The sequence below is a fragment of the Microplitis demolitor genome, chromosome 4 (assembly GCF_026212275.2).
Source record: "Microplitis demolitor isolate Queensland-Clemson2020A chromosome 4, iyMicDemo2.1a, whole genome shotgun sequence".
NCBI classification, from domain to species: domain Eukaryota; kingdom Metazoa; phylum Arthropoda; class Insecta; order Hymenoptera; family Braconidae; genus Microplitis; species Microplitis demolitor.
The window spans coordinates 2,991,283-3,016,661 of NC_068548.1; the positions used below are offsets into that span (position 1 = coordinate 2,991,283).

The 25,379-nt window shown below is 29.8% G+C and overlaps 4 protein-coding genes and 1 long non-coding RNA gene across 23 annotated transcripts; 2 read left to right on the plus strand and 3 right to left on the minus strand.

Moving 5' to 3' along the window:
- Positions 1–469: 469 nt before the first annotated feature.
- On the minus strand, positions 470–13,221 carry LOC103570175 (uncharacterized). Of its 5 annotated transcripts, none has more exons than XM_008547809.2 (10): positions 12,755–13,220; positions 12,469–12,692; positions 11,468–11,649; positions 8,178–8,294; positions 7,719–8,081; positions 7,436–7,663; positions 6,271–6,664; positions 5,393–5,851; positions 2,947–4,974; positions 470–2,369 (listed from the first exon to the last, which is right to left on the minus strand). In XM_008547809.2, the coding sequence occupies exons 3-10, from the start codon at positions 11,642–11,644 to the stop codon at positions 2,296–2,298; spliced, it is 3,840 nt and encodes a 1,279-aa protein (XP_008546031.1). In that variant the 5' UTR covers positions 11,645–11,649; positions 12,469–12,692; positions 12,755–13,220; the 3' UTR covers positions 470–2,295. The 5 variants fall into 5 exon arrangements, with proteins under 5 accessions (XP_008546031.1, XP_008546033.1, XP_053594151.1 ...); XM_008547811.2 differs by having other exon boundaries at positions 2,947–4,779; positions 4,873–4,974; positions 12,469–13,220; XM_053738176.1 differs by having other exon boundaries at positions 5,393–5,848; positions 12,469–13,221.
- Positions 13,222–13,659: 438 nt separating this feature from the next.
- LOC103570174 (uncharacterized) lies at positions 13,660–14,689 on the minus strand. The gene is made up of 3 exons (XR_548964.3): positions 14,485–14,689; positions 13,935–14,237; positions 13,660–13,804 (listed from the first exon to the last, which is right to left on the minus strand). It is a non-coding gene; the product is annotated as an uncharacterized LOC103570174 (long non-coding RNA).
- On the plus strand, positions 14,177–17,988 carry LOC103570173 (serine-rich adhesin for platelets). Of its 3 annotated transcripts, XM_008547805.3 has the most exons (4): positions 14,177–14,270; positions 14,730–15,335; positions 15,968–16,025; positions 16,421–17,988. In XM_008547805.3, exons 2-4 carry the CDS (start codon positions 15,208–15,210, stop codon positions 17,684–17,686), a joined length of 1,452 nt encoding a protein of 483 aa, XP_008546027.1. In that variant the 5' UTR covers positions 14,177–14,270; positions 14,730–15,207; the 3' UTR covers positions 17,687–17,988. The 3 variants fall into 3 exon arrangements, with proteins under 3 accessions (XP_008546027.1, XP_008546028.1, XP_053594090.1); XM_008547806.3 differs by lacking the exons at positions 14,177–14,270; positions 14,730–15,335 and adding an exon at positions 15,511–15,529; XM_053738115.1 differs by lacking the exons at positions 14,177–14,270; positions 14,730–15,335 and adding an exon at positions 15,594–15,680.
- An 824-nt stretch (positions 17,989–18,812) lies between these two features.
- LOC103570172 (NADH-ubiquinone oxidoreductase subunit 8) lies at positions 18,813–21,269 on the plus strand. The gene is made up of 5 exons (XM_008547804.2): positions 18,813–19,048; positions 19,207–19,465; positions 20,059–20,251; positions 20,323–20,538; positions 21,091–21,269. Exons 1-4 carry the CDS (start codon positions 19,003–19,005, stop codon positions 20,452–20,454), a joined length of 630 nt encoding a protein of 209 aa, XP_008546026.1. The 5' UTR covers positions 18,813–19,002; the 3' UTR covers positions 20,455–20,538; positions 21,091–21,269.
- Positions 20,545–25,187, minus strand: LOC103570338 (E3 ubiquitin-protein ligase UHRF1). Of its 13 annotated transcripts, none has more exons than XM_053737989.1 (10): positions 24,775–25,017; positions 24,683–24,700; positions 24,063–24,153; positions 23,384–23,991; positions 22,959–23,313; positions 22,338–22,520; positions 22,079–22,235; positions 21,805–22,012; positions 21,298–21,720; positions 20,545–21,221 (listed from the first exon to the last, which is right to left on the minus strand). In XM_053737989.1, the coding sequence occupies exons 3-10, from the start codon at positions 24,144–24,146 to the stop codon at positions 20,999–21,001; spliced, it is 2,241 nt and encodes a 746-aa protein (XP_053593964.1). In that variant the 5' UTR covers positions 24,147–24,153; positions 24,683–24,700; positions 24,775–25,017; the 3' UTR covers positions 20,545–20,998. The 13 variants fall into 13 exon arrangements, with proteins under 13 accessions (XP_053593964.1, XP_053593962.1, XP_053593966.1 ...); XM_053737987.1 differs by having other exon boundaries at positions 24,063–24,210; XM_053737991.1 differs by lacking the exons at positions 24,683–24,700; positions 24,775–25,017 and adding an exon at positions 25,171–25,187.
- Positions 25,188–25,379: the final 192 nt, after the last annotated feature.

The following is a 25,379-nucleotide window of genomic DNA, read 5'->3' on the forward strand; positions in this document are numbered from 1 at the left end:
ATTTTTATAATTCACTTTAATAATTAGATTGAAAGCATTTTTTAAAATTAATTAAAATTTTTTCCCTCATTTTCAAGTTTTCAAATTTTAAATCCTTCCACGAGTAAACAAGTCTGCAGTAAAAATTAAAAACCGTCTATTTTTAAACACCCACTTTTTCTGTTTATTATTTTTAATTTATCCGTTCAAATATTGTCAGTAAAACTAAAGATTACAGCCAGATAAATATGGAAAAAATATCTCAGGAGGATATATTTGAATTTAATGTTAAAATAAGTAGGCACTTTTAAACTACAATTTTAAATACTTGAAATCTCTGCCCTAATTAGTCTTTGAATAAAAAAAATTAAATAAAGAAAAATATATAAGAAATTATTTATTTAAATTAACTAGTACCATAAGACTGAAATTTAAATAGATGTAGGACACTCGAGGACTGTTTTAAATAAATTAAACTAGCTAAAAAAAATGTTTTTAATCTTCAATTATTTATTTTTTCATTTGGAAACCAATTGCGTTGTGAACATTGAATATTCACAATCATACATGGAAAAAACAGAGTATTGGTTACTGTTTCAAGCAGTAATCGACAAAAAATACAATTTAATATAACGGATTTATATTAGAACAGGAGTGAGTCTTTGCTTAGTTCAATTTATTACTTTTTAAACGGTAACCAGTACTCTGCTATGAAGTACATGAAACATGACTGGTTACTGTTAAAATAGTTAGCGCTGATGATTGGAAGAGTAAAAACTTTTCAGCACAGCTCTTGTTACTGTATAAAATGAGTACTTACTATATAATGAGAGGAATAGTTACTTAGATCTCGTACTCATTAACATCTAGATCAGTACTCAGTCCTGTTCTAATATAAACTGTAACTAAATTCATGTCACTAGTGTCAAGAATAGTAAAAACACATAGGAATTTAGTAACAGTTCATGTTAGAACAGGACTGAGTACTGTTTTGGATGTGAATGATATCCAAGTAACCATTCTCGCTATGTAGTGGGTGTTCGAATTGTATACGACAATTAGAGCTGTGCTGAGAGGTTTGTACACGGATAAATTATCCCTGTTTGAAATGCTATGGTGTTAAAGTAAAATTGGACCTTAGCATGTACTAAGCAATCTCACTTCTGTTCTAATATGAATCACTCATATTAAAATGTATTTTTCCATAGATTTTTCGTCAATTACTGCGCAGAACAGTAATCAGTGTTATTTTTTTCCGTGTAGTATCTAGATATTAAGGTAAGACCCAGTACCCGATTAAGAAACTAGTACCCGATCACTCAGTACTTGAGTACTAGTACTAGCACATGAAGTACTAGTTTCCTGATTGGGTACTAAGTCTTTTACCGTAATGACAATCTGATACTTTGAATAAAATATCCTTTTGAAGTATTTTTCTCATGTTCATTCAGCTGAGTTTTTTTTACAACACATACTAGTTTATATCATTTGAATATTTAAAATGATGCCGCAGCTGGAAGCTTTTGTTGCATTGCGTAGTCAAATATAATATTCTGACTATTATCCATGCCATATAATTTGAATTATATTACGGGTTCGCATGCGTGCGTGTGAGTGTATTATACTTTATTGAGTGTTCGATCACTTATTTTCATCTACGTTTATATTTTAATATTTATATACACATATATACACGCACGTCTATCCATAATCATAATTGTTTTATGGCCTCTTATTTGAGAAATATAAATTTCTCAAAGACTAAATATCATTTATCTACATAATAGTTTTTAATCAACTCACAAATTCACAATGTGATACAACTTTATATTTTTTGTTACATTTGCCTGAATGTACGCACAATATATACTAACGATTGATATCTCGATTAAAATTAGTGTACAAGTGATAAATCTCGAAATAAATATCACTTCATCGCACTAAATATTTCACTCTGTTTTATGAATTATTTACATTCTTCCGTTTTTAGTGAAGTTCGTTGTTTAAATTCAATTCAAGCTTTTAAACTGTTCGCTTAAGATTAACTCATATTAATATTAATTGCCCGGTTAATGATTTCATGGGTATATACATTTGAAATCCTTCTTTATGTTTCTATAGTTTATGGAGTCATATATTAAACAGTGTTACGATATAAACGATAATAACGTAAATTAGTTGATACACAGTCACCTTTCACTTTTTACACTGCATCAAAATAATTTCAATCATAACTTTAACTAAACTTTAGGTTCCGCTATGATTATTAAAATTTTTAAAATTCAATATTCAAAATGTTTGTTTTGCACTTTCTTCTCATTGCCCGCTGTAATATTGTACTCGGCCTGTTGTTTCAGTTACTGGAATTTCACGCATCACTGCATCCCATGCTGTAATAAAAAGTATGTTTATTTAAAATATATATGATTCTGGAGTAAGAAGAGGAAAAATTAATATTTTAACTTCAGAAATCGTAACTCGAATTTATGACACATTTTAATAAAATGTTAGAAATATTAAAATTTTCTACATTGACACCCAGGTTCCAGGTTATAATTTTAAACACTAGTTTTAAAAATTTCTTTTTTTCTAAGCGAATAACTTTTGCTTTATGAACGTTTTTTTTTTTTTCTACTATTTTACTCATAGATAATAGAGAATTTATTAAGGAACAATTTAAACCTAAAGGTTTGAAAAAAAGAGTGGCATCGAAGACAAAAACACGGAATATTAAAGAAAAATCTTGAGGTGCAAGACTCGGATAAGTATCTAGTATTAAACACAAAATTACACAAAAAATTTAATCCACCGAGTAACTGAACACGTGAAAAAAATTTAATTATGGATATTCTAAGTTTGAGTACTTGAAACGTTTAAAAATGTGTGCAGACTCACTTTATACAAAAACAAAGAAACGTATGACGACGCTAACCTCAAAATCGTAATAATAAAATTTCAATGACTTACCTAAACCAACAAATGTAACGATTTTGTCGTGATTATAATTTTTCACATCGACAGCTTCTTCAGGTGCGATGTAACGCGCAGAAAAATCTTCTTTAGGTTGATTATATTTCTCCATTATATTTGAGGATGTAAGCAACGGTGAAGGTGGAACGTAACTATTTGGTGGCTGAAATCTTGGTGCGTATCCAAAGTATGGAGTCGATGAAACAATCATCTGGGTATGAGGGATTTGACGAGGTTGTGGTTGATATAAATGCGGCGAATGCAAATGGAAATCAGACGGAAATTTTCCGTATCTTGTGTGTTTATCAAACATCGAAGGTGGCGCTCTCTCAAAATTGATTGCTATTTTGTTAGAATATTGTGATGGTTCGGATGCTAAAATTGACTTATCCTTAAGTTTCTTAACTTTACTATCCTCAGATTGTAGCAACTGCTCATTTATTTCAAAACCAAATGTCAGTTCGCTGGAAACATCTTCCTTGTTTTTTGTTGGATCTGATGAAGATTCATCCATTAGTATGACTGCTGGTCTTGAGTTTTGTTTTACAAAACTTTTAGAACCACATTTTGAATCCTTTTCTTTGGTAACAATTTGACGTTTATATAAATCTTTTGATTCTAAATCATCTTTTTCGCACTGCGATGATGTAATGCAAGTAGGTCTTGTATTATTGAATGTTGTTGCTTTAGCATTCCGCAAATAATCTTTAGAAGTTAATTTCAACGTTTTTTCAATTTTGATAACTACCGGTTTCAGGTTATCTTCACTTGAACTCTGCTGACTTAACGATTTCGAATCCAATTTAACATTTATTAAAGTAGAAGAACAATCAATGACATTCAAGTTCGTTAATTTTCTACTGGTTTCTTGGTTTTGTTGCGTATTAAATGTTTTAAATTCTTCTTGTACGTTACCCGATTTTTTTGAATCGCTAGATTCAAAATGATTTACGCCGCCTGCATTCGTCGGAACTTGTTGGCAATTTTTGCTGACTGAATGCTGAAAATTACTTGAAATATTTGTGTTAGGAGTGATATCTTTTGCGCAAGAGATGTTAATTTTCGACTGCTCTACAGAATTGTTGCCAAAGTTTCTTAATTTTTTAGAAAAATGAGTGTCGTTTTGATCAGTAACATAAATAGAATTAGCGTTTAGATTTTTTTGTTCTTGTACATATTTCATAACCTGGATTTTTCTGTTAATAGCTTCCTCATGTGCCTCAGCCTTTTTAGACTCAGTCGTGTTTTTTATTTTTAAATTGTCTGGTAACGAGTGTTTGTCAAAATTCAAACTGAACCCGTGATTTAAATTGGAATTTGAGAAGTTGTGTTGTTTAATTTTTCTGTCTGACTGTTGGAGTTCGTCAAGACTAGGATAATAGTCTTGAGGAAATTTATCTGGTTCTGAGGGTGATTTCGCGGGTACATCTGCCCAGTTTTCAGCGACCAGCATGGCCGGTACCGTGGGTGAGGTATGGAGAGTAGGACCGTGAGGCAAATTAATGGTTGCCATGCGCGCAATGTCGGCATAACTTGCTTGAGGTACTCCGACAGATGATAGAGACACATTATGTTTGATATTTGAAGTAACAGGAAGTGAGTGCACGGAATCTAAGTCACTACTATCTGATTTATCACTGGGCGGAACACTGCAAGCAGATTTTCGCCTGTATTCTGGTGAATGAGAAGTTGTGTATTCATTCACAAAATCTCTTCTCCTTGATAAATATGAAGAGTTCACTAAATTTTGGGTTCTACTACCACTAGAACTTCTTTGTTGCCTCTTGCTTTTTTTTTTCTTTGTCACGACCAAAAACTCGGGTTCAGGTTCTACATCAATATTTATTTTTTTAGAATTTTTCCGTGCACAACCGGTATTACTGCTGAATTCATTTTTTATTTCATTGCAATATATTGACTGACCTTCTTCTGTTCCCCAAGAATGCCGATCTCGACGACTATCAACTGCTGAATCACCAGCACTACGTTGTTTTGTTCTTTTCAATAACCCTCCGTTGATAGTACCTACGAAAGGGATTTTCATAATTTTTTATAGATAATTATAAATAAAGTTTTGATTGAGTTTGAATTTAATTTGTTGGTGTATCACTAAATTTATCATCAATTTGTTTGTTATAATTGACCACATTTATCATGAAATAATTACTGGTAAATAGAGCATTAATTTATTAGTATAAAGCGAACGAAAATTAGCAAATTTGAAAATGATTAAAAAAAAAAAAAAAAAAAAAAAAATTCTTCACGCGATCGAAGGGAAGAATTTAAGATATATCAGGTAGATGACAAGTATGAATAAGTGGATTGATTATAAGAATTATTTGACGGAGGAAATTAAAACGCAATGATTCTTGTTAATAAGAACATCAACTCTTTTGGTGTGTAACATACTATTAAAAATGAAAGAACAATAAAATAATATTACCGTGTTGACAGGAAAAACTACTAGCTTCACTTGAACTCAAACTCTTTTCAGCAGTAAGATCCTCTAACTTAGTTTTGGATATCTCTTCAAGAGAATTTGATTTTTGTAACTTTGACGACAATTGATCTCTTTTGGAATCTTTATCTCTGCTTCTCGATTTTGGGCCTGTTGTTGTTTTAACTTTCATACTATTTCCATTGGTAGTTCTTCCTTTTTTGTTTTTAGCATCTTTATTTTCGATGAAATTAATAAGACTGTCGATGTCTTCATTACGATGGCCTTCCACGTTTTCGGCTTTGTAGACAATAACGTTCGGCTCCTGAGTGTGCTTCCTTCGTGACTTTTTACGCTCAGGATTATGGCTCTGCACAGCATTACCATTTTCATCTAATGATTTCTTATCAATTGATACAGAAAAATCTTTAGCGGTACTAGTTTGTGAAGTTAGTCTTGACACTGCTGTATAAAAAAGAAAATATGCTTTTATAATTTTTAGGTCTGTGATTAATTTATTTTAGAAATATACAGTTTAGATTCCGTTCAAGCTAAAAATAAACAAAACTTTTCGCTTGTTTTAGAGATCCATCGAATTTTATTAAAACCAAAAATTTTAATTTTGAATTGCAAAGTCCTACTGAATTATATTCTTAATATACTTCAAATATCACCCTTTAATTCATAATTTGGCGCTGCTGTTACACACGGAGCAAATAGCCCTTTCGTATACAGAAAAAAAGGATTTTTGATAACAATACATAAGCAGAATCAACACGTATTAGTTATATTTTTTCGGTGATTTGCCAGGAAATATTTAAAATATTGATGCTTTAGTTTGAAACATCAAGAGAAAAGTTGAGAATAACAATGAGGTTACATACCCATAGCTATATTTGGTTGCGTTCCAGTAACGTGCATTATAGGAAGCAAATTAGAAGTAGTGACCTTGCTTTGTTGAACACCGGATACAGTGCCACTGGTGACGTTACATTTGGCATTGTTATAAGTAGTCAGCTGGAGCGTGCCGTTTATGGTAAACTTGGGTTTATCTTGCTTACAATTATACTCATGTAATGGAAATTCGATGGAAGAATCAACGGATGTTTCTTCGGTATCAAACGTAGGACACGATATTACTTGAACTGGTCGTCGAGGTTCAATTATTTTCATCTCAGTACCCTCTGTGTCTTCCCCATTTATACTCGATTGAATAATTCGTGGTGAATTTATAGAATCGTTACTGTTTACCGCATCTTTATCATTTAATCCATTAACCTGAAATTTATTGTCGTCATTAGAATATAATATTATGTTTCTGAATTGTTCTTGATTTACTTTTTCTATTCAATTACTGAATAAAAATAAATGTGAAAAATGTTGAAGAATTATGACAAATTGAGAGATAATTAAATCAGGGTAGCCACAAAAAAATTATTTCAAATTTCTCTGATATTTCCCGGTTTTCTAGTAAAATATCAATATATATATAAACAAAATCTATCATTAATTGATAAAAAATATAAATGAAAATCAAGTTTATCATGCTTTCTGTCTGTAGTAAGTGTGTCAATTTTGTGTACGTGCAGTATGATAAAATTGATTTTTACTCATGTTTCTTATTAATTAATAATTGATTTTTGTTTTTTAAATCGATACTATACGTAGAGATTATTCATAATCATTACATTAAAATTTGTTCACTTGAATTTCATTTTAATCAGCACACTTGATAATTCATACTTTTTTATTGGTTATTCACTTTTGTTCTAAAAATTTTATTATAAATTTAAATTTTCCCGGGTATCTGGTGGGCGTCACAGTGCCTCGGGGCGGGTCAAAACACACTATTAATTTTTGTTACTAATGTATTATTAAAAAATAAAAAAAAATTTGAACGGTCAAAATTAAATTCCCGAATACTTTTCGAAATTCCCTGACATTTGCATATTTCCCGATTGCATTAAATTCCCTGCTAATTCCCGGGTTGTGGCCACCCTGTTAAAAGATAAAGACTTTAAAAATTCATTTTTTACTAATTAAAATTACCATGTAATCATCTTTGTAACTGGACGATGAATAATCTGATTCAATCATTTCATTAGTGACATACTTTACTTTTGGAGATTTTTTATCATTTATATCACCATCGATGCTTGCACACACGGTCTCTTTATCATCTTTTTTAGTTACACAGCCATAAGACGGTTTATCCAAGGATCTTGACTTCTCTTTATTCGCCCAGTAGTAGACAGTTCGTTCTTCGCAAAAATCCCTCTACAAAAATCTTTTGTTTATTTCAGCAATTAAACGTTATCGTAATACTATTTACCTTTTTGTCGAAAATTAGGTCCAGACTAACAAGAGAAGCGAGACTGTGCGAGGCGTTTACGTTGGACGGTAAAGAGCCACCTTCTCGTTGACGAGCAGATACATTAGATCCCGAATGCTTTTTACTCTTTCTTCTACCCCCACTGTAAGTATGACTAGAACCAGACGTAAGGTAAGTAAAACTGCTATCGAATTCACAGTTAAGTGGTTGGGCTAAATTTTGTAAAGATCCACCGTGAGTTAAATGTTCACAAGTAGAGTCTCTTTTGTGTCTGCGACGATTCGACCCCGGTATACCTCGAGAACTTGTTACCACTCGACGACCCTCCTCAGTTTCATCAACTTCTGCTTCTTGCAAAAGTTCCTAAAAAAATTATTGTGACAATTGCTTATTAATTTTAATAAATAAATAAATAATTTAAAGTTTTTAATAATAATAATAAAAAAAAATAATACTTACTTTAAAAAGATTTGACTTTCCTTCACGATCTTTAGTTGAACCTGTATAGGTTATAGCTTCATCTAACAATGCTCGTAATTCTCTTTCATTTAAAGTGGACAGTGTCGCTGGTTCTTCCTAAAATATTAAATTTAAATTAAACAATTAAAATTAACAAATTAATAAATAAAATATTTGAAAAATTAGTTCCTACTTAATAATATGATAGCCTATAGTGTTTTGCAATAAGTATATATTTAACATAAAAACGTTCGCGATTACGAAGCAAAAAAAAGATATTACGTAATAATGGCTTATGTATAAAATTTACAATAGTACGAGATTCTAAAAGCAAATTTTGATCTTTTTTTATTATTTTGTTTATTTATTTGTTTTTTCTCAAAATATTATAGACTTTAATCACAAAATGTATAAAAAATTATTCACTTTGATAAATAAAATAAATTTAAGTAAAAAATATTTTAGACGAAAAATAATATCTTATTTTTTAGTAAACAAATAGGACGATTAAAATAAATCTCAATTTATTTGATAACACAAAATAATAAACACGTTTTAGTAATACCGATAAAGGCACCGATGTCGAAATTTTTTTTTTTAGTGAATAAAAAGCATTTTATGATTAAACTCTAATCAATTTTTATTTAATCAGCAATTAATTTACACTGTAACAAAAAATTTACTTGTATAAATAAATTATGGAAATATTTACATGTAAAGTTTCTTTTTCAATTGTCGGGAGGAAAAAAAATGTCACCAATGGAAAAATTATCAATTACAATAAGAATTAAAAATATTCATTACTGATAATAATGCTATCAATAACTTTATCAAAGTAGTTATTTATTGTAATTAATTAATCATAGGGTATTGACTGGGTATTACGGTTATGAAACGACACAAGTATATCATAGTACGTTATATGATGAAATACCCAAACTGGCAAAGTACACATTCGATAGACACAGAACTTTTATTATTTATTTACTTATCAAATGCAATCATTAAGTTTTCTCCACTCAATGTCACAAATTCGTGTTCCCGATAATTTTTTAGCATTCATTTTTATCACTATTTACCTAATTTTTTTTATATATATATATATATATATATATATATATATATATATATATATATATATATATATATATATATATATATAAAATGAAGTTTTATTGGCTGATAGTAAAACAGATATTCCCAGTGCAGTGGCAATAATGGAAATTTATAAGCCTCTTAATTGCAACAATGTAAGTAATTAATCAGTAAATGGAGATAAAAAAATGACTTAAAAATATAATGTAATGGTAGAAAATTTATATTTTTAGAGGGCACCCGGATCGAATGAGCAGAAGCTCAATTTTTATACTTACTGCCGAATTTTTTTTTGCGGTTTATTTTAAAACAAAATATAGGTCAATAAGTAGATGTAATGTTAACTAGATTTGTAATTTACGTATTATAGATTTGAAGTTGAAATATATCTTTAAAAAGCAGTGGTTTTAAATAAATGTTAAAATAGAAAGGCTATCACTGGAAGCGAGCGCGGCGCGGGCGCACTGTTCTCAGTAATCGGCATGGCTGTCACCATTGTACTGCTAAGAATACAAGCTGAGCAGTAACGTAGATGAAACGAAAATCACCCTGATAAATTATTAAACTTAACTGTCAGAATTTAATCCGTTTATCAACACCTGGAGGATTTGATACGGCGAAAACGATTTTTGTTCATGCATTTCTATAAATATATTACATTTATAAACTTTAAGACAGGGCCCCCACTTTTTGAAAATTTTCAATGACTCAACTGTCATCCCGTATTGAAAGAAACGATTCGGAAAAAAAAGTTTTGAATACTTTTGAATCGTCCTTCTTATGGACATTTAAGATTGCAAATCATTTCGAATCCTTTCTTATAATCAGATATAAGCGTATCAAAATTTTATCAATTAATTTGAAAAATTACTTACAGTTGAAGTTAAATAAAATTTGTTGAATAAATTTTAGCCTACAAAATTTAAAAAATCGAATTATAAAATTTACATGAAGATTTTACTGAAATTTATTTAACAAATTTCGTTCAACTCCCAATTGATGTCAACTGTAAGAATTTTTTTTAAAAATCTATACCTTGGCGATATTGGCCTTTTTTCAATTGATGCTTTAATTTTTTTAATTAATTGATTGAATTTTGATAGACTTATGACAGTTGGTTCATTGAAAATTTTCAAAAAGTAGGAGGCACTGTCTGAAAATGGCCTTAAGTGATTTAATAATAAATCTATTTTTGAAAATTCATATAAAAATATAAGTGTTTTTGTTCATGGAAAAAATAACAGTGGAAAAGTTACAGTTTCAAATATCGGTCCCTATTTATGTCTATAAATTCATTTAAATCACCTTACATTTTCAATAGTTTTATTTACTATTTCGTATAGTAGCGTTTTGCTCCAGAAGGGTTTTAAAATTATAGTTTGAGAACTAATAAAAGAATACATTTACTCTCATATAACAACAAATATATTAGCAATAAATGGAATTTTTTACAGTTTCTTCTATTAACTATAAATTTTTCAATTATTCCTGTTTGAAATGCTATGGTGTCATAGTAATGCCGAACCATGTTGGCCACCTATCGGGGAGTTAAATAAACACATGCAAAAATTACTATGGCCACAGTAAAATTCACAATGGTTATAGTAATTTGTGATATGATCCTTGTAGATTTTACTATAAATTTAAAAAATTTGTCTAGAATGTATTGAAAAATTGCCAAAATTTAAAACAAAAATTAACATAGAGAATACTAATTAACATTAGATAATATGAACGTTTTGACTGATGCAATTTTACAAAAAAAAAAAAAAAAATCGTATTTTATGTAAAAAAATACATACTTATAAATTTATATTTTCAAACAATGAACTTATAAATATTGAATATAATAATGATACATATTAATTAATTGATCAAGCAATTAATGCACCTGATGACAATTTATTTTATCATTATAAATGTATATATGCATGTACTTGAAGATCGAAATGTTTTTCGCGTATCGAAAATAAAGAAACGAAATGAAACGTAAAAAATCTACTGTATCTAGATTTCGGAAATTTTTCGCATGCTCGTGTCAGCTAAAAATCGTAGCCATCCCCAATTACCCCATGTAACTTTTAAGCAGTCAAATTACGTAAATTTTTTTTTAAATTTCATTTCGCGAAAAACCTTTCGATCCTCATGTACATTTGTACTTGGTAAAAAATTAGTAAACATGCGGTCTTTCTTACCAGTTTTCCCACAGAAGCAATCATCGAATAACATGAACTCACGACACTCGACACATCTTTCGTAGCAACCTCAGAGGCACCGTCAATAGTATCATTCATAACACCACGACTGCTGGATTCTTGTTGATTTTGATCAAGTGGCGTAAGGTCCTGTCGATTATCCGGCCCTGGAGCCATTTTCGCTGAAATTGACAGCGCCATATAACACATTATATTTATTGCTTCATTTTTTTTTTAAATCGAACTGATAAAAAAATAACTTGATATACATAAACACACAAACATACACTTACAATACATTTATACACATGTACGTATGTATATATGTATGAATGTGTGTGTGTAAAAATTTTGAACAAAAGTAATTTAATACTCAAATATAAAAATAATTTTCTCTTGTAATTTAAAGCTACTTTTTATTTAGTATCTGTTTTTCTGATTGCTCTTGTAAAAAATAAAATAATTCCCTTAATGTATATAATACTTGCGTACATGTTAGGTTATATTACATTTAACCGAAGTAACTATTATTTTATCAAGTGCGAATCGTCACGCACTGGCATTAAAAATTTAAAATTACTAATGTCACTGTTTTTTTGTTAATTTTCATCATTTTCTTAAACTTGCGTATTATAATGAATTATTATAATAACAGGATCAAAAAAATGTCAAATCGTCATGACAAGTTATCGATCCTTAAGAATTACTTGTCGCTCTAGTTTTTTTTGCTTGGGCCGATGACTGCACAAACTCGCCGCTCAGTACATCTCTAACACAACACATGCACACGCGCGCCTCTGTTCTCTTTTACTCTCTCTTTATTCCATGGCTACACATATATACATTTATTTATACACACATATATATTGATATTAAATATATATGTGTATAATCATAGATACTGAGAGAGAGAGAGAGAGAGAGAGAAATGAAAACGTTACTGTATAAACAATAACTAAATAAGCCCGCGCTTTGAAAATTTTTAATCATTAAATAACTACCTTTCTTTATATCATTTTTGCTCAAAGGTTCTGTCTGGATCACGAAGAATAAAATTTGCTTGTTCAGTCAAAACGTACTATTTTTTTCGTAGACACATTTGGATGGAGTTTTCACTTTACGACAAATGTACCGCCCACACTTAAGATTTTTAAGTGGATTGGAGCTGCACTTTATTTAAATATCAGTTTTAAATATTTTTTTTAGTCAATCATTTTCGATGCCACTGAAAAATTATTTACAGGACATTAATATTTCGAGTTGGCGAAACATAAATCATTTTTTCACCTTTGCGCAGATCGAAATCAACGTAATACGGAGCAGTAGTGTACTTATGGAGGCTACACAAACACACACACGCACACATGTGTATATAAATATATATACATATATATATTTATATATGTTCAGCAATTTAGGAATTGCCCTAAAAGATAATTTTTCAAAAAAATGAAATCCTTGGATTTGACAATAGCGGGAACTAAATTCAAATTTTTGATTTGTTAAAAGCATAAAAAGAGCATTTTTTAGCAATAAAATAATGCGGTATCAAATTATTTTAGTTTCATAACCTTCATCTACTACAAGTTGATACTAATGGTATTCATAATATAAATAAATGAAATTTATAAATTCAAATGCTGATTTTTTTCACACGTCGCCTAGCAACACCGAAAATGTTGAATTTTTTGTTAATTATAAGTTGACAATTGGTTACATTATTACTGATTGTTCACTCAAATGTAACAAAATGTTGACAATTTCTTTTATACCATTTCCGATTGTGGGATAAGTCCCTAGTAGCTCAAGTAACGCACTCTATTAAGGCTGAGCCGTACTAAACGAATTTTTGAATTTTACTTTTCTTTTAATTTATTAATCAATTATTATTACAGAAATTTTTATAGCTTCCGAAAAATCGTATAAGACAAACTTTTTCGGAAAGTTTTCATCATTCGAGTGACGTAATTATTCAAAATGTAATTAGAAAAGTAAAATTCGGTTAGTACTGCCCACCCTTAACTAACAGATTAAAGTTTTCTTCAAGAGGAAAATGCATATTGATGTATAATTATATAAATATATATATATATATATATATATATATATATATATATATATATATATATATATATATATGTATATATTTATCCATACAAGTTATCAATTGCTCGATGACATCTCTTCTTTATTTCACAAATATTTATTTTTCTGTTACAGTACGTACTAGTATTACATTTATTTTAATTTGACCTCGGAAAGCTGCATTCAATGTTCTCTTGTACAATTCAACGGAATAATTTTTCTATGATAAAATAAATCTGGTTTCATACATCTCTGCAAAAATAAAACCAAGTTTACAAATGATTGCGTATTTTATTACGAGAAATTTTTACTTTACAGTGTAGGGCTAATATTAAATTTGAATTCTAAAACGACAAAATTTTAGCTGAATATTTTACTTTACCTTTAAGCTAACCTTTCTGTCAACGTCTTTCAAAAGCGGTAGCAGATTCATACCAACTAAGGTTCAAGTTGTACTCAAATTGTAGTCAAATGTTAGAATATTTCATAGTTGGCAGCAGTTTATCAAATTAAAATAAACTCTTGCCGAACAAACCTAGATATCTGGGTCTCATTACTAGATTATATTTTTTCAATACCCAGATCCCAGATAGCCAGGGTTACTTTTATTTAGTCGTACACCCGGTAGTAGATTTCAGGGTCAAAAATTTCCAAGTTGACAACAATTTGCAGTTGTCAGAACATCCTGATAAAACAATTTTTTATCATATTTAGAATTGTAAAGTATTTAAAATAATTGCAAATTATAAATATTTTTATATTTTTAGGATTAAAAAGAATAAGCTGTGATAAAGGGTTAGTTTTTAAACCCGGGTTTATTTAAATCTGGGTTTTAATTATTATTGTAGATCCAAATGTACTATCTATATTTAAACCCAGATAAAAATAAACCCGATTTAAAAAAACTGCACCTAAAAATTTTAAATACTGACTAAATAATTTCTTATCATAACCAGTAACAGAATCAGGATTTAAAAGTATTAAACATGATTATAAGTTTTAATCTTTCGAAATCATTTAATATTATGACCTTTTACAGTATTAAGAATAATTTAGTAAAATTAATCGTGAAATTTAAAAAATAATTCGAAAGGATTAAAATTATTAATCATTTTTAATCCCATTAACTCATTTTGTTTGATCAGGACCACATACTATATAATTATTTATGTTCCAGAATTTATTTGAACGACAATGCGCCGCTCGGTATGAACTAAATCAGCTTCGATAATTGGAGCGTTCGTCATAGCGTTCTTTTGGGCAATTAGAGTTTAAATTGCAAGTGTCGGGAAATCTTATATTCTTATGTAAAGCATCAGTTTTAGTTTTCCTCCACAACTACAAGTGTTTTCAATGTTCAGCTAAACGAAGCCGCACCACGTTTTTTTTTTCGTTTTTATTTTTTCAATGTTTTATAAAAAGAACGTGTTTCTATGAATATTGTGAGTAAATAATAATCATAAATACAAATACATAAACATATATATATATATATATTAATATATATACATAATTGATTATTCAGTGTTATATTTATAATTTTTACTCAAACGCCGCAGTAGCCGGTTCTGTTTAATATTTTACTCAAAAAGTATTTAAATCTTGTGATTTAAAAAGTTATTCTATTTAACAAAAAGTGTAAGTTATTAAAAGTCATGCATAAATCTTCCAAACCTCATCAAGAGGACGACAAAAACAATTCGGATGTACAGGTTACCAGTTGTTTCTCGAAAAACGCTGCTGCAAATGAACAGTTGGTTTTGAAACAATCGAATTCTACGAGGTTAGTATTTATTTTTTGAAGGTTATTATTATTAATTATTTTTATTATTATTTATTATTTTTTACGTCGTACAAACATATATAAATCTACAGAACATAATGCGCCGTGCCTGGATAGCGTCCACATTTCTCAGCTGATCTTAATGAAATGGCAGACTTGTGTGAAGCAATTACTTTCATTAAGTTCTAAAACACGTAAAATCACACTAATTTAAAAAACGATCCTGAAATGTGAAGATAATTAACAATTTCCGGGCTTTTGTTTTCAACAAATCAATTACATAAAAAAAAAAAAAATAAATAAATGAAAATATGCACTTGTAAAAATTAAAAAATCTAAGTATAGGTGCAATTTTTTAAAAATATTTTTTTTGATCGTTCATTAAAAATTTTAAAAATAATGAAAAGCTGCTTCCATGGTTATTTCTTTAACCGTCTTTTAATGGGGAAGCCTGTAATTAATTCTGTAAATAGAAGCTCAAATTTGATAAAATAAATTACTTTTTTTTTTATTTTGTATTGCAAAATTTTTCAAATTTTAATAGAGGTTACAGTCACTCGAAAAAGCCGGGTCGGATTTTTTCTTTTTATCCTTAAAATTATTTCTAATAAACCCGAATCTTTGTATTACAGATCTAATCTTGCAGAATCTAATCAACGATCCAGCAGTAATTTGACAAAAAATTTTAAGGTAAATATAAATTATGGTAAAGATTCACAAATAGGGCCTTTCTTATTTTTGCCTGTAAAAATACTTTTTTCTTCTACTTGTTGGTTCGACTGAATGATTGATGAAAAAAAAAAAAAAAAAAAACGAATTTTCACAACACTTTGCGGTGGTTACTGCCTTGAGCTAAAGTATATCAATGTATTGTGATCGATTTTGAACTTTTTGAATTTTTGTATCTCATTCTAGTTTTGCTTCTAAGTTGGATAAACCATAAAAAATTAACATCTTTGAAACTGTCACATAATTTTCTACAAACCACAATAAGAAATATCGGTCTCTTCTGTGTTGCTTTACTCTAAAAATATTGAAAACTGCTTCGATAAAATTAAACAAAATATCGTATATTTTTTCTACAGAGCAAACTACCAAGTGCCTCGAAGCCTAAATCGTCAAAAACATTACCAACATCCAGCAACATGGATGTTCAAACTACGACTAAAAATGATAGAAGTTCTGCACTGTCCTTATCTTCCACAGATAATTCAAAACATCGTGTAATGAAAACCCAAGAGACAAAAGAGTCGTCAGTTCCAAGCAAAGGGAGCAAAAAAGATATGTCTAAATTAAAAAATAAACATGAGGACAATGCGGAAAAAGAGCAAATTACTTCAAATGAAGCCACAGCAACATCCAACGCTAACGGCGCCGTTGAATGTGAGATCGTTTTAGAGCAATCGCAACAAGTAGCAGAAGATTCGTCAAAAGATAACAAAGAGGAGAAGGTGAATTCAGTGGAAACGCCAGATGAGACTAAATCAGTAACTGAAGCTAAGGATGATTCGAAAAAAAATTCTAATGGTTACGAAACGAGCAATAGCGCTGAAGACAAAACCCAAGAAGACAAGCCCGTCTCTGAAGCAAATGAGAACAAAGAAGTTGTGGAAACAGAACTCAGTACTGTGTCAATTTCTCCAAGTACTGAAGTCCCTCATAGCAATGAAAATTTATCAGAGGTAGAAACTGTCGAATCCACGACCTCAGAGTCGGTTCCAGACAAAGATAAAATGCAGCCGACTGAAGATAATCTGCAGTCAAACGAAGATGACGTATCTTTCATTTCCTATAATTCTAACATTATGTTGAAAGATGTGCAGATAAAACTCAATGATTGTCTTAAGGACAATTCCAAATTAATGGACAGTACCGACCCAAATGCTTCTATGTCTGAATCATTCAGAGACCTCTCATTCGGTCGCACATTGCGGAATATTTCCGGAAGAAATTCAATCGGTCGATTGAAACATGTGACTTTACGTCAACGTCAAATGTCACCTAATGACTCACTTTTTGTAAACACTTCGAGTGTATCGCTGTCTCAGGATCGCTCGACGTACATATCAGAGTATTTCAATTCTCCGGAACAGAATATCAGTCGGTTGGATAGAAAACGTAAAATAACAGAAGATGACGGACCTGTGAAAAAATTAAAGACCGACGAAAGCTACAGTTTATTAAATACTTCACTTGAATATCTTAAAAATCTTAGGAAACCTATTCAAGTTTCCACTCCTAATACACAAGGTTACAAATTCCATTATGATAAAAGAACTACCATCAGTGATAGCACAACTGATACTGCGGAAGAAGCTACTGAGTCTAAGAAGTGGTGTCTTATTATGTGAGACAAAATATATATTATTAATATATAAAAACGCTATTAATATAAGTTTGTAAAATTTAAATAAAACTGTTATTTTTAAATAATCGATTTTAAAGATTAATACATTAAGATTATGTTTCACATTTGATTCATTTACAAACTTTCATGCGTAAATAAATTAGTTTTTCTTTAAAATATTATCTACTATTGTCCTAAAAATTATTATATGTACGTTTTATACAGGTATTATTATATGACCTAGTTTATGTTTAAATTTTATACCTTACATTGTATAAAAATAAAAATTATTAATGAATTTTATTATCTGAGGAATCGTTTTATTCTTTCGTTATTTTTAAGGGAAATTTAAACTAAAGTAATGCAGTTATCTTAATTTTTCTGTGTACTCAATATAAAGTTTACTGTCTACTGACTATCTTAAACTCAAGGTTTAATAGAAAATTCAAATTTTTTTTTTAAAACTTGAAGGCTGGGTTGTATTAATCGAATTTTCGAATTTTACTTTTCTAATTACATTTTGAATAATTACGTCACTTAAATGATGAAAACTTTCCAAAAAAGTTTGGCTTGTACGGTTTTTCGGAAGCTATAAAAATTTCTGTAATAACAATTGATTAATAAATTAAAAGAAAAGTAAAATTCAAAAATTTGTTTAGTACGGTCCAGCCTTAATGCTTACAAATTTTATATAGATTTTCTTGAAATGAGACAGGCCCTGATTTTCTATAAATTTTCTCAGATTTCAAATCTTGACTCTTGGAAGATGACAAGTCCTGATTTTTTTGTAAAGTGATGAGTCCTAATTTTCTATAAATTTTCTTTAATCATTTAATATTTATATATCGCCAGTACCGGCCGGCACAATGACATCAAATGATGAAGTGCAAGTTTCGCAGCTAACTTCTGTCCATTTGACTGTGTGTTGTACAGCATGAACTACACAGATGGCGTAAGTTTACGTCACTTCTAAAAGGAAAGTTTACAGAAGTATTGCCTCTGTTATGGGAAAAAAACTTCAAAAATGGTTACTTTTAAATTAACAGAAAGTTCCCAAAAATTTCGCGCGAGCTAATTGTACATCAACAATTTGCAGTCAATTTGGCATCCTGTTTCAGCCGTAATTTTCGTTAACTTTCACATAAACGTAAGGTTACTTAGGGATAGTTTTTATTTTTAAATAATAAAAGCGTATACGCATAGTGCTGACGACAAACCTGCGCATAAATATATATCTATCAAAATTACATCAAAGAACACAATCAAATTCTCTTTCAAGTCCATTGTAAAAATTAAAAATTTAGAAAAAAAACAAAAAAAATGGCGAGTATTAGAATTCTAAGAGGTGTAGGCACTAATTTGTTTAGTAAGTACTACATTTTTGTAACATATTCGTAAGACATTACATGAATTTTACATAATTTTTTTCCAACTAATTCGAATTATTTGAATTTAAACGAAAATAAAATTCTTAGTACAATTAAATAATGAATGTTGATAACATTGGCTATAATTATCTTTCAGCACCGATATCGAAGTTAGTACCATTGAGAGCAACAGCTGTACAACCATCGAGAAGTAAATATTTCATTGTAACACCAAAAGATGATCCCCATTGGCCTGATGCTTTACCTGGTGAAGGAGACACTGTTTATGCTCGAGAGTTAGTTAATGGAATGATGACATCATTGCAATGTTTTTTCAAAGAGCCTGTGACAATAAATTATCCGTTTGAAAAAGGCCCCTTGAGTCCCAGGTTCCGAGGTGAACATGCCCTCAGAAGGTATTCAAAACATGTGTTGTAGAATTTTTAATTTTATTTTTATTTATTTATTTACGCCAATCGACATTATATATCTTATTTAAAGAATCGCCACCGGACCTTTTTCTCACTCAGAAAAATAAACGAGACTATTTTTACATTCATAGAGTAAATGCAAATTTTAAAACAATTTTTCTCGACAAATTAGAATTTTTGAAATTACGGAATTTTTAGCGCCATTAAGGTTTCAAAAAACACTGAAGACTCTATTTTAGGTTTCCAGTGTTTGTCCGTGAATTAAATTGAATTGAAAATCAATTGACTTTACCTCTTAACCATTACAAAAGTAGTGTTTAATTTAAACACTAAATTTCCCCGGCCCATAGAACCCATACATTATTAATGATTGAAGTACTCCCCTTGTCACAGTAAGCGACACCTCCTCCCCCATAAGTGCGAACGTACTTTATGAACGGCCCTTGTCTTCCATAGAATTTACTGATCTTAAATTGATCATACACTTCTTTGACTTTCATATTTAATACCTTTCATATAGAATGTAATACTTGCAGAGCTGGATCTATGTTGTTATACTTTTAATTTTATTTAATCAGATATCCATCAGGTGAAGAGCGATGCATCGCATGCAAGCTTTGCGAAGCGATTTGTCCTGCCCAAGCTATAACAATCGAAGCAGAAGAAAGAGAGGATGGTTCCAGAAGAACAACTCGATACGACATTGATATGACCAAGTGTATTTACTGTGGGTTCTGTCAAGAAGCTTGTCCTGTAGATGCTATTGTCGAAGTAATTATTGTTACAAATTCATGTGATTAAAATAGTTTCTTTTTTTTTAATATGTTTGATATTTTTCTTAGGGTCCCAACTTTGAATTTTCGACCGAGACGCATGAAGAATTATTATACAATAAAGAAAAGCTATTGAATAATGGAGATAGATGGGAAAGTGAAATTGCTAGCAATATTCAAGCTGATCATTTGTACCGATAAAAATATTACTACTGATCTTAGTTATTCTGTTTCAATGAGTATAAACTACTTAGTATTACATTTCATTGTCGGCGATGACAACAGGTAAAAAAATGTATATAAAGTAAATAAAGTTTCGTTAAATAAATTCATCATATTTTTTAATATATCATCAATTAGTATGCGTTTATTTTCTTTTTCATGAATTATATAAATTCAATTTTTCTGTTACTACTTAACATTACCTCGAACTTTATTGTAAAAGACTATTACGTTAATAAAAAAAAGATACATCTGCTACATTTAGATTCATTTATTTTTTTCATATATTTATGTAATGGCGAGTAAACAGCCGAACACGCCATTACTAAGTTTAGTAATCAGGTCTAGAGCTGTTTTATTTTAAACGTTAGTAATAATGCCACAAAAATTTCATTTAATGCAAAATTAAATAATTACCTTAAAAAAATAATCAACTTAAAACTCTTGGTATAAAAATTTAATTTTGCTAACAAAAATATCATTTTATTTTATTTCAATTTATAAATACTAGAATCATTAATTATTATATTCTTCCACTCCCATACCCTGGAAATAACTTTTCAAGAGCTTTTGCAAGTGGTTTATTTGTATTCGCTAATTGACTTTTTTTTATAGGATGTCGACAAACAGGACATGTATAGACATCAGCTTTGAAACTTCTTTGCAAACAATTTTGGCAGATATTATGTAAACATTTGATTGTTATCGGGTTCCATACTATTTCTAGACAGCAAACACATGTAAATCTACGAAGAGAAAGTATATAATAAATCATACTTATACATTACACATTATTTAAGTAATTTTTATTTTAATTATTACCTGTCAATAACTTTGTTTATAAAGTTAATTTTTCCTTCAGGAAGTAGAGAACAACAATCTTTCCAAACTTTTTTGTTAAGCTTATCGCCATTAATTAACTCAACTAAATCTGGTTCTAATTCATAATGAATTACTTTAATTTTTTTCGAATTATTTTCTTCATCTTCTTTGGCTGATTTATTTCTCTTACGTTTTGGATTTTTTTTCGGGGGATTTATTTCGGTTTTAGTTTTTGTCATCGATATCTTAGTAGATGAATCATAGTCAATCATTCGTAAGCCCAAGCTTTTGACTCTTTGTTTTCCTTCAGAGGTCCACGGAGCAGGAGTAGAATCATCTCGGCGTAAAAGGTAACGCCAAATAAGAAAACCGCTTTTTCCTTTTTCCGGGAAATACTTGACTACTTTATAAATTCCATCATATCTAAAAATGAAAAGACGGTTATAGAAATTTATTTAAAATTTTTGAATTTCTTCCGATAGAAAATTGTACAGATCATCAACTAACCGAAAACCTTCTTCGGGTGCATACATTCGAGCTTGTGGATGTTTCCTCATTTTCGCAGCTCTTATAACTCGAACAGGAATTCCTTTTTGCCAGTCTTTTGCAGTAGCACCTTCTACGTCATTAAATTGAGCATTGCAATTTAACGCAAGTGCTTTATTCATTTTTGTTAATTTCTGATCACTACTTTGTGCCGCAGTTCTTTTGTTTCCTGAAATTATTTCATTCTTTTAAAGCAACACAAGTCTTTATTTTTAACGAATTATTCAAAAATTACCTGAAAGATCTCGACCACCGGATCCAGTATATAAAAATTCATCTCCGTTATCAACATCGTCTTCATATCCACCTGACAAAACCAACGAATACGCACATTCGTTTTCTCTGCCATGGATTCCTGCTACGTGAGGTCTATGTAAGCCAACTTCTGATACCTAAAGAAATACCTGAATTTATAAAAAATTCAACCCGCCTACGACTTTTTGAATTGTAGTTTTACTAAAAATTTTAAAAAGTGATCGTGATGAAATTCATACTTGTAAACGATACTTCCAGCTCATCCCAACTTCAATTCCTGGAATAGGACCTTTATGATTTGTTGGGACTATTGTACATTCTTTTATCCTACTCATACATCCCATTCCTCGACCCCAATCCTTCTGACCTTTTTTCAAATCTACTACAATTTTCTTTTTGCTCGACTTTAAGTTTTCTCCCATCTAAAGAACAATAAACACTTCTTTCATTATTTTTCAAACATTTGTGTCTTTCATTGATTGCTACACTCAAAAACAAAAGTTTAGTTTTTGAAAATAATTACAATTAATAATTATGTGGATTCTTTCTGTAGTATAAGGTGAAGCCATAGAATAATAGAATATAGCCGAGAAATTTTTAAAAATCGTTTCGAAAAAATTTGAAAAGTTTGAACGGAAATATCACTGATAAGTATTTTTAGAACGTTGACGCAATCCAACTGTAGACAAAACAGTATCTACGAAGATGAGAATTGGGGCCGGCTGCCCAGGATCTTCCAAATCTTTCATCCTTATAAATAATATGGCGATCAGATCGGTCATATTAAAATATATAAGAACAATTCAAATGAAAACGCAGAGATTTTCAGTTTGTAACAGCAGTAATAGAAGAATACTCACTTTGATTACCAGATTATCGGGTATTTTACAGTCTGGACAATACCAATCATCCTCAGGAACTTTGTCAAGAGGCGGATTCAAACATTGTATGTGATAAGCTTTATCACACTCATCACACAATATTATTTTACGACTGTTTTTTTTTCCTAAGCAAACATAGCAACCACATGTCTTACACTTCTGATTTATATCGTCATTACAAACTTTACAAATTATCGCAATTGGTCTTTGCTTATCAACTTCATTCAAAGATGAATTTAAACCTCCGCAATGTAAACCCGACAGTTTTTCTATTTTATAAATCTTGTTTCTTGAATTAACTTTGCAGTTTTCAATCCTCACTTCAGTGGTACCACTAAAAATAATTTAATTAGTAGATAATATTTATATTACTGTCAATCAATTCAATTGTTCATATTTTTTACCTGCCAGCATGAAGAATCCCTACTAATTCAACACCACGTCTGCTTTTATTCAAACTCGTTACTGTAAAATCGTACCAGTACCCAATTTTTTTAGGCTCGTCTACGTTGTAATTGACCATAACTCTATCATTAACTTTTATTTGATTGATACTGAGACAGTGTTTTGCCCGTGGTCTAATCATATGTTCCATTACGTCAAAAGGTTCAGTATCTGCCAAAAACTTCCATTGAACTCGATAAATTAGAGACCGTCTGCTAATATCTTGGTAAATATTTTGGACTATGGCTTCAAACCAGGCTCCATTGTCCTCATTAATGCAATCAACCGGATCACCTGATTGATACTGACAAGTCTCTGGTTGTTTTATTATAATAGACAAGTTTTCTTCTAGAGGTACGGATGCTAAATGACATTTTTCATCACTGGGCTCAAGATCTTTTGAACACTCAATTTCTTCGGTACTTTTTTCAGATTTAATTAATAACTGGACAACTTCGTGGTGATTTAAATGATAATCATGTACTCGGTAACAATCTTCTAACTGTTTGCCCCGATAAAATAATTGAATTGATGGAACTTCAGTTGAAAAAATCTTCGCTACTTGGATCTGAAAATTGAAAGGGCGAAATTTAGTTTTAGGTCATAGTTATGGTGATGTTTGAAGGCATGATTAAATACCTTGAAGTCACGAATGCTGAGAGTCTTTGATATTTCCAAACTTTTCTCTACTTTCCCATCGATTGTCCGAATGAGAACGAACATTATGGATCTTTGTAAAAAAAAAATGAGTGAATGTAATGATACTGAAGCTGGTCTACGTCCAAAACTTGGAATTTTTTAAAAACGATAAATTATAAAAAGTAATTTTTTTAAATTGCACTTGTAGTTTTTTTTCCTAATTAATTTGTTGACAAAAAAGTGTCAATTTCAGGATCATGTGAACGTAGCAGATATGAGATAAGTTATACATTTTAAATAAATAAAATACTGAAATCTAAAAAAATTCAAATTTTTATTCTACTAACGTTTTATAGATATTCAAAAATTTAGCTGTCAGTTACACATACTCATAAATTTGCATTTATACATGAGGGCGAATGTACCTGACAATCAGGAATTGTTTAAACTTTTAAATAAATAAATAAAATATGAGTGGAATAGAAGTTAAAAACGAGTACTTAAATAATTGAAAAATCAGTACGTACATTCTTTTAAATTTCATTATTTTAAATTTATAAATTTTCTCTTATCTGCTGCATTCACATTCATATTTATATATTTTCTGGAAAAATAATTACGGTTAAACTGAACTGTAACTGTGTTTAAAAATTAGTGTTAGTATTTTTTAAAGTAAACAGAGATTTTAGTTTAAAAAACAAATTGTTTATACCATAAACTCTCAAAAAAGTTATATATAGTATAATATATCGTAGTGTTATTTTTCTCTGAGTAATTTATAGAGGAATTGGAGTAATTTTATTGAGAGTTTTTTGTATTATTTTGGAGCCTGGTAGTGAGATGTTTGATTAAAATTCAAAATTTTATCAACGGATTTTATTGATTGAATTTAATAACAAAAAATGAATGTAAATTGACAGAAAAAATTGCCGTCAACTTGAAGTTAAACTTTCAACCAACTTACCGTCATTGTCTGACAGTAACACTTGAAGTCAAATTTAATTCAAGTTACAGACAATTTACTGTCAACTTAAAGGTAACTGCTTGCTCTCCAACACTTTCCTTTAAGTTGGTTTCAGAATACGGCCGTAGTTTGAAGTTAACTTACGGTTAAGATGGCTATCAAGGTGGACAGAAATTTACACCGGAAATTGACTTCAAATTGCTGCCATAGGTTTTTGCATCTTAGTCGAGTTGGCTAGCTGGAGCTCTGCTGAAAAAAACACATACGAACCATACTTCTTATGAACAAATTTACACGAAATAAAAAATTGATTTCTTTCTAAGTTTAATAAAATTATTGAATAATAAAAATTT

What these genes read in the sequence shown, in the direction of transcription:
- LOC103570172 (XM_008547804.2), top strand. Translation starts at nt 19,003, where the DNA reads ATGGCGAGTATTAGAATTCTAAGAGGTGTAGGCACTAATTTGTTTA. An exon ending in TGTAGGCACTAATTTGTTTA is followed by an intron (nt 19,049 to 19,206) that starts GTAAGTACTACA and finishes ATTATCTTTCAG; the next exon opens with CACCGATATCGAAGTTAGTA. An exon ending in GGTGAACATGCCCTCAGAAG is followed by an intron (nt 19,466 to 20,058) that starts GTATTCAAAACA and finishes TTATTTAATCAG; the next exon opens with ATATCCATCAGGTGAAGAGC.
- LOC103570175 (XM_008547809.2), bottom strand. Translation starts at nt 11,644, where the DNA reads ATGGCTCCAGGGCCGGATAATCGACAGGACCTTACGCCACTTGATCAA. An exon ending in GAAAGTCAAATCTTTTTAAA is followed by an intron (nt 8,082 to 8,177) that starts GTAAGTATTATT and finishes TAATTTTTTTAG; the next exon opens with GAACTTTTGCAAGAAGCAGA. An exon ending in GCAACCAAATATAGCTATGG is followed by an intron (nt 5,852 to 6,270) that starts GTATGTAACCTC and finishes TTTTTTATACAG; the next exon opens with CAGTGTCAAGACTAACTTCA.
- LOC103570173 (XM_008547805.3), top strand. Translation starts at nt 15,208, where the DNA reads ATGCATAAATCTTCCAAACCTCATCAAGAGGACGACAAAAACAATTCG. An exon ending in AAACAATCGAATTCTACGAG is followed by an intron (nt 15,336 to 15,967) that starts GTTAGTATTTAT and finishes TTTGTATTACAG; the next exon opens with ATCTAATCTTGCAGAATCTA. An exon ending in ATTTGACAAAAAATTTTAAG is followed by an intron (nt 16,026 to 16,420) that starts GTAAATATAAAT and finishes TTTTTTCTACAG; the next exon opens with AGCAAACTACCAAGTGCCTC.
- LOC103570338 (XM_008548047.2), bottom strand. An exon ending in GCACCCGAAGAAGGTTTTCG is followed by an intron (nt 21,721 to 21,804) that starts GTTAGTTGATGA and finishes TTTCATTTTTAG; the next exon opens with ATATGATGGAATTTATAAAG. An exon ending in ATAAACAAAGTTATTGACAG is followed by an intron (nt 21,222 to 21,297) that starts GTAATAATTAAA and finishes TTCTCTTCGTAG; the next exon opens with ATTTACATGTGTTTGCTGTC.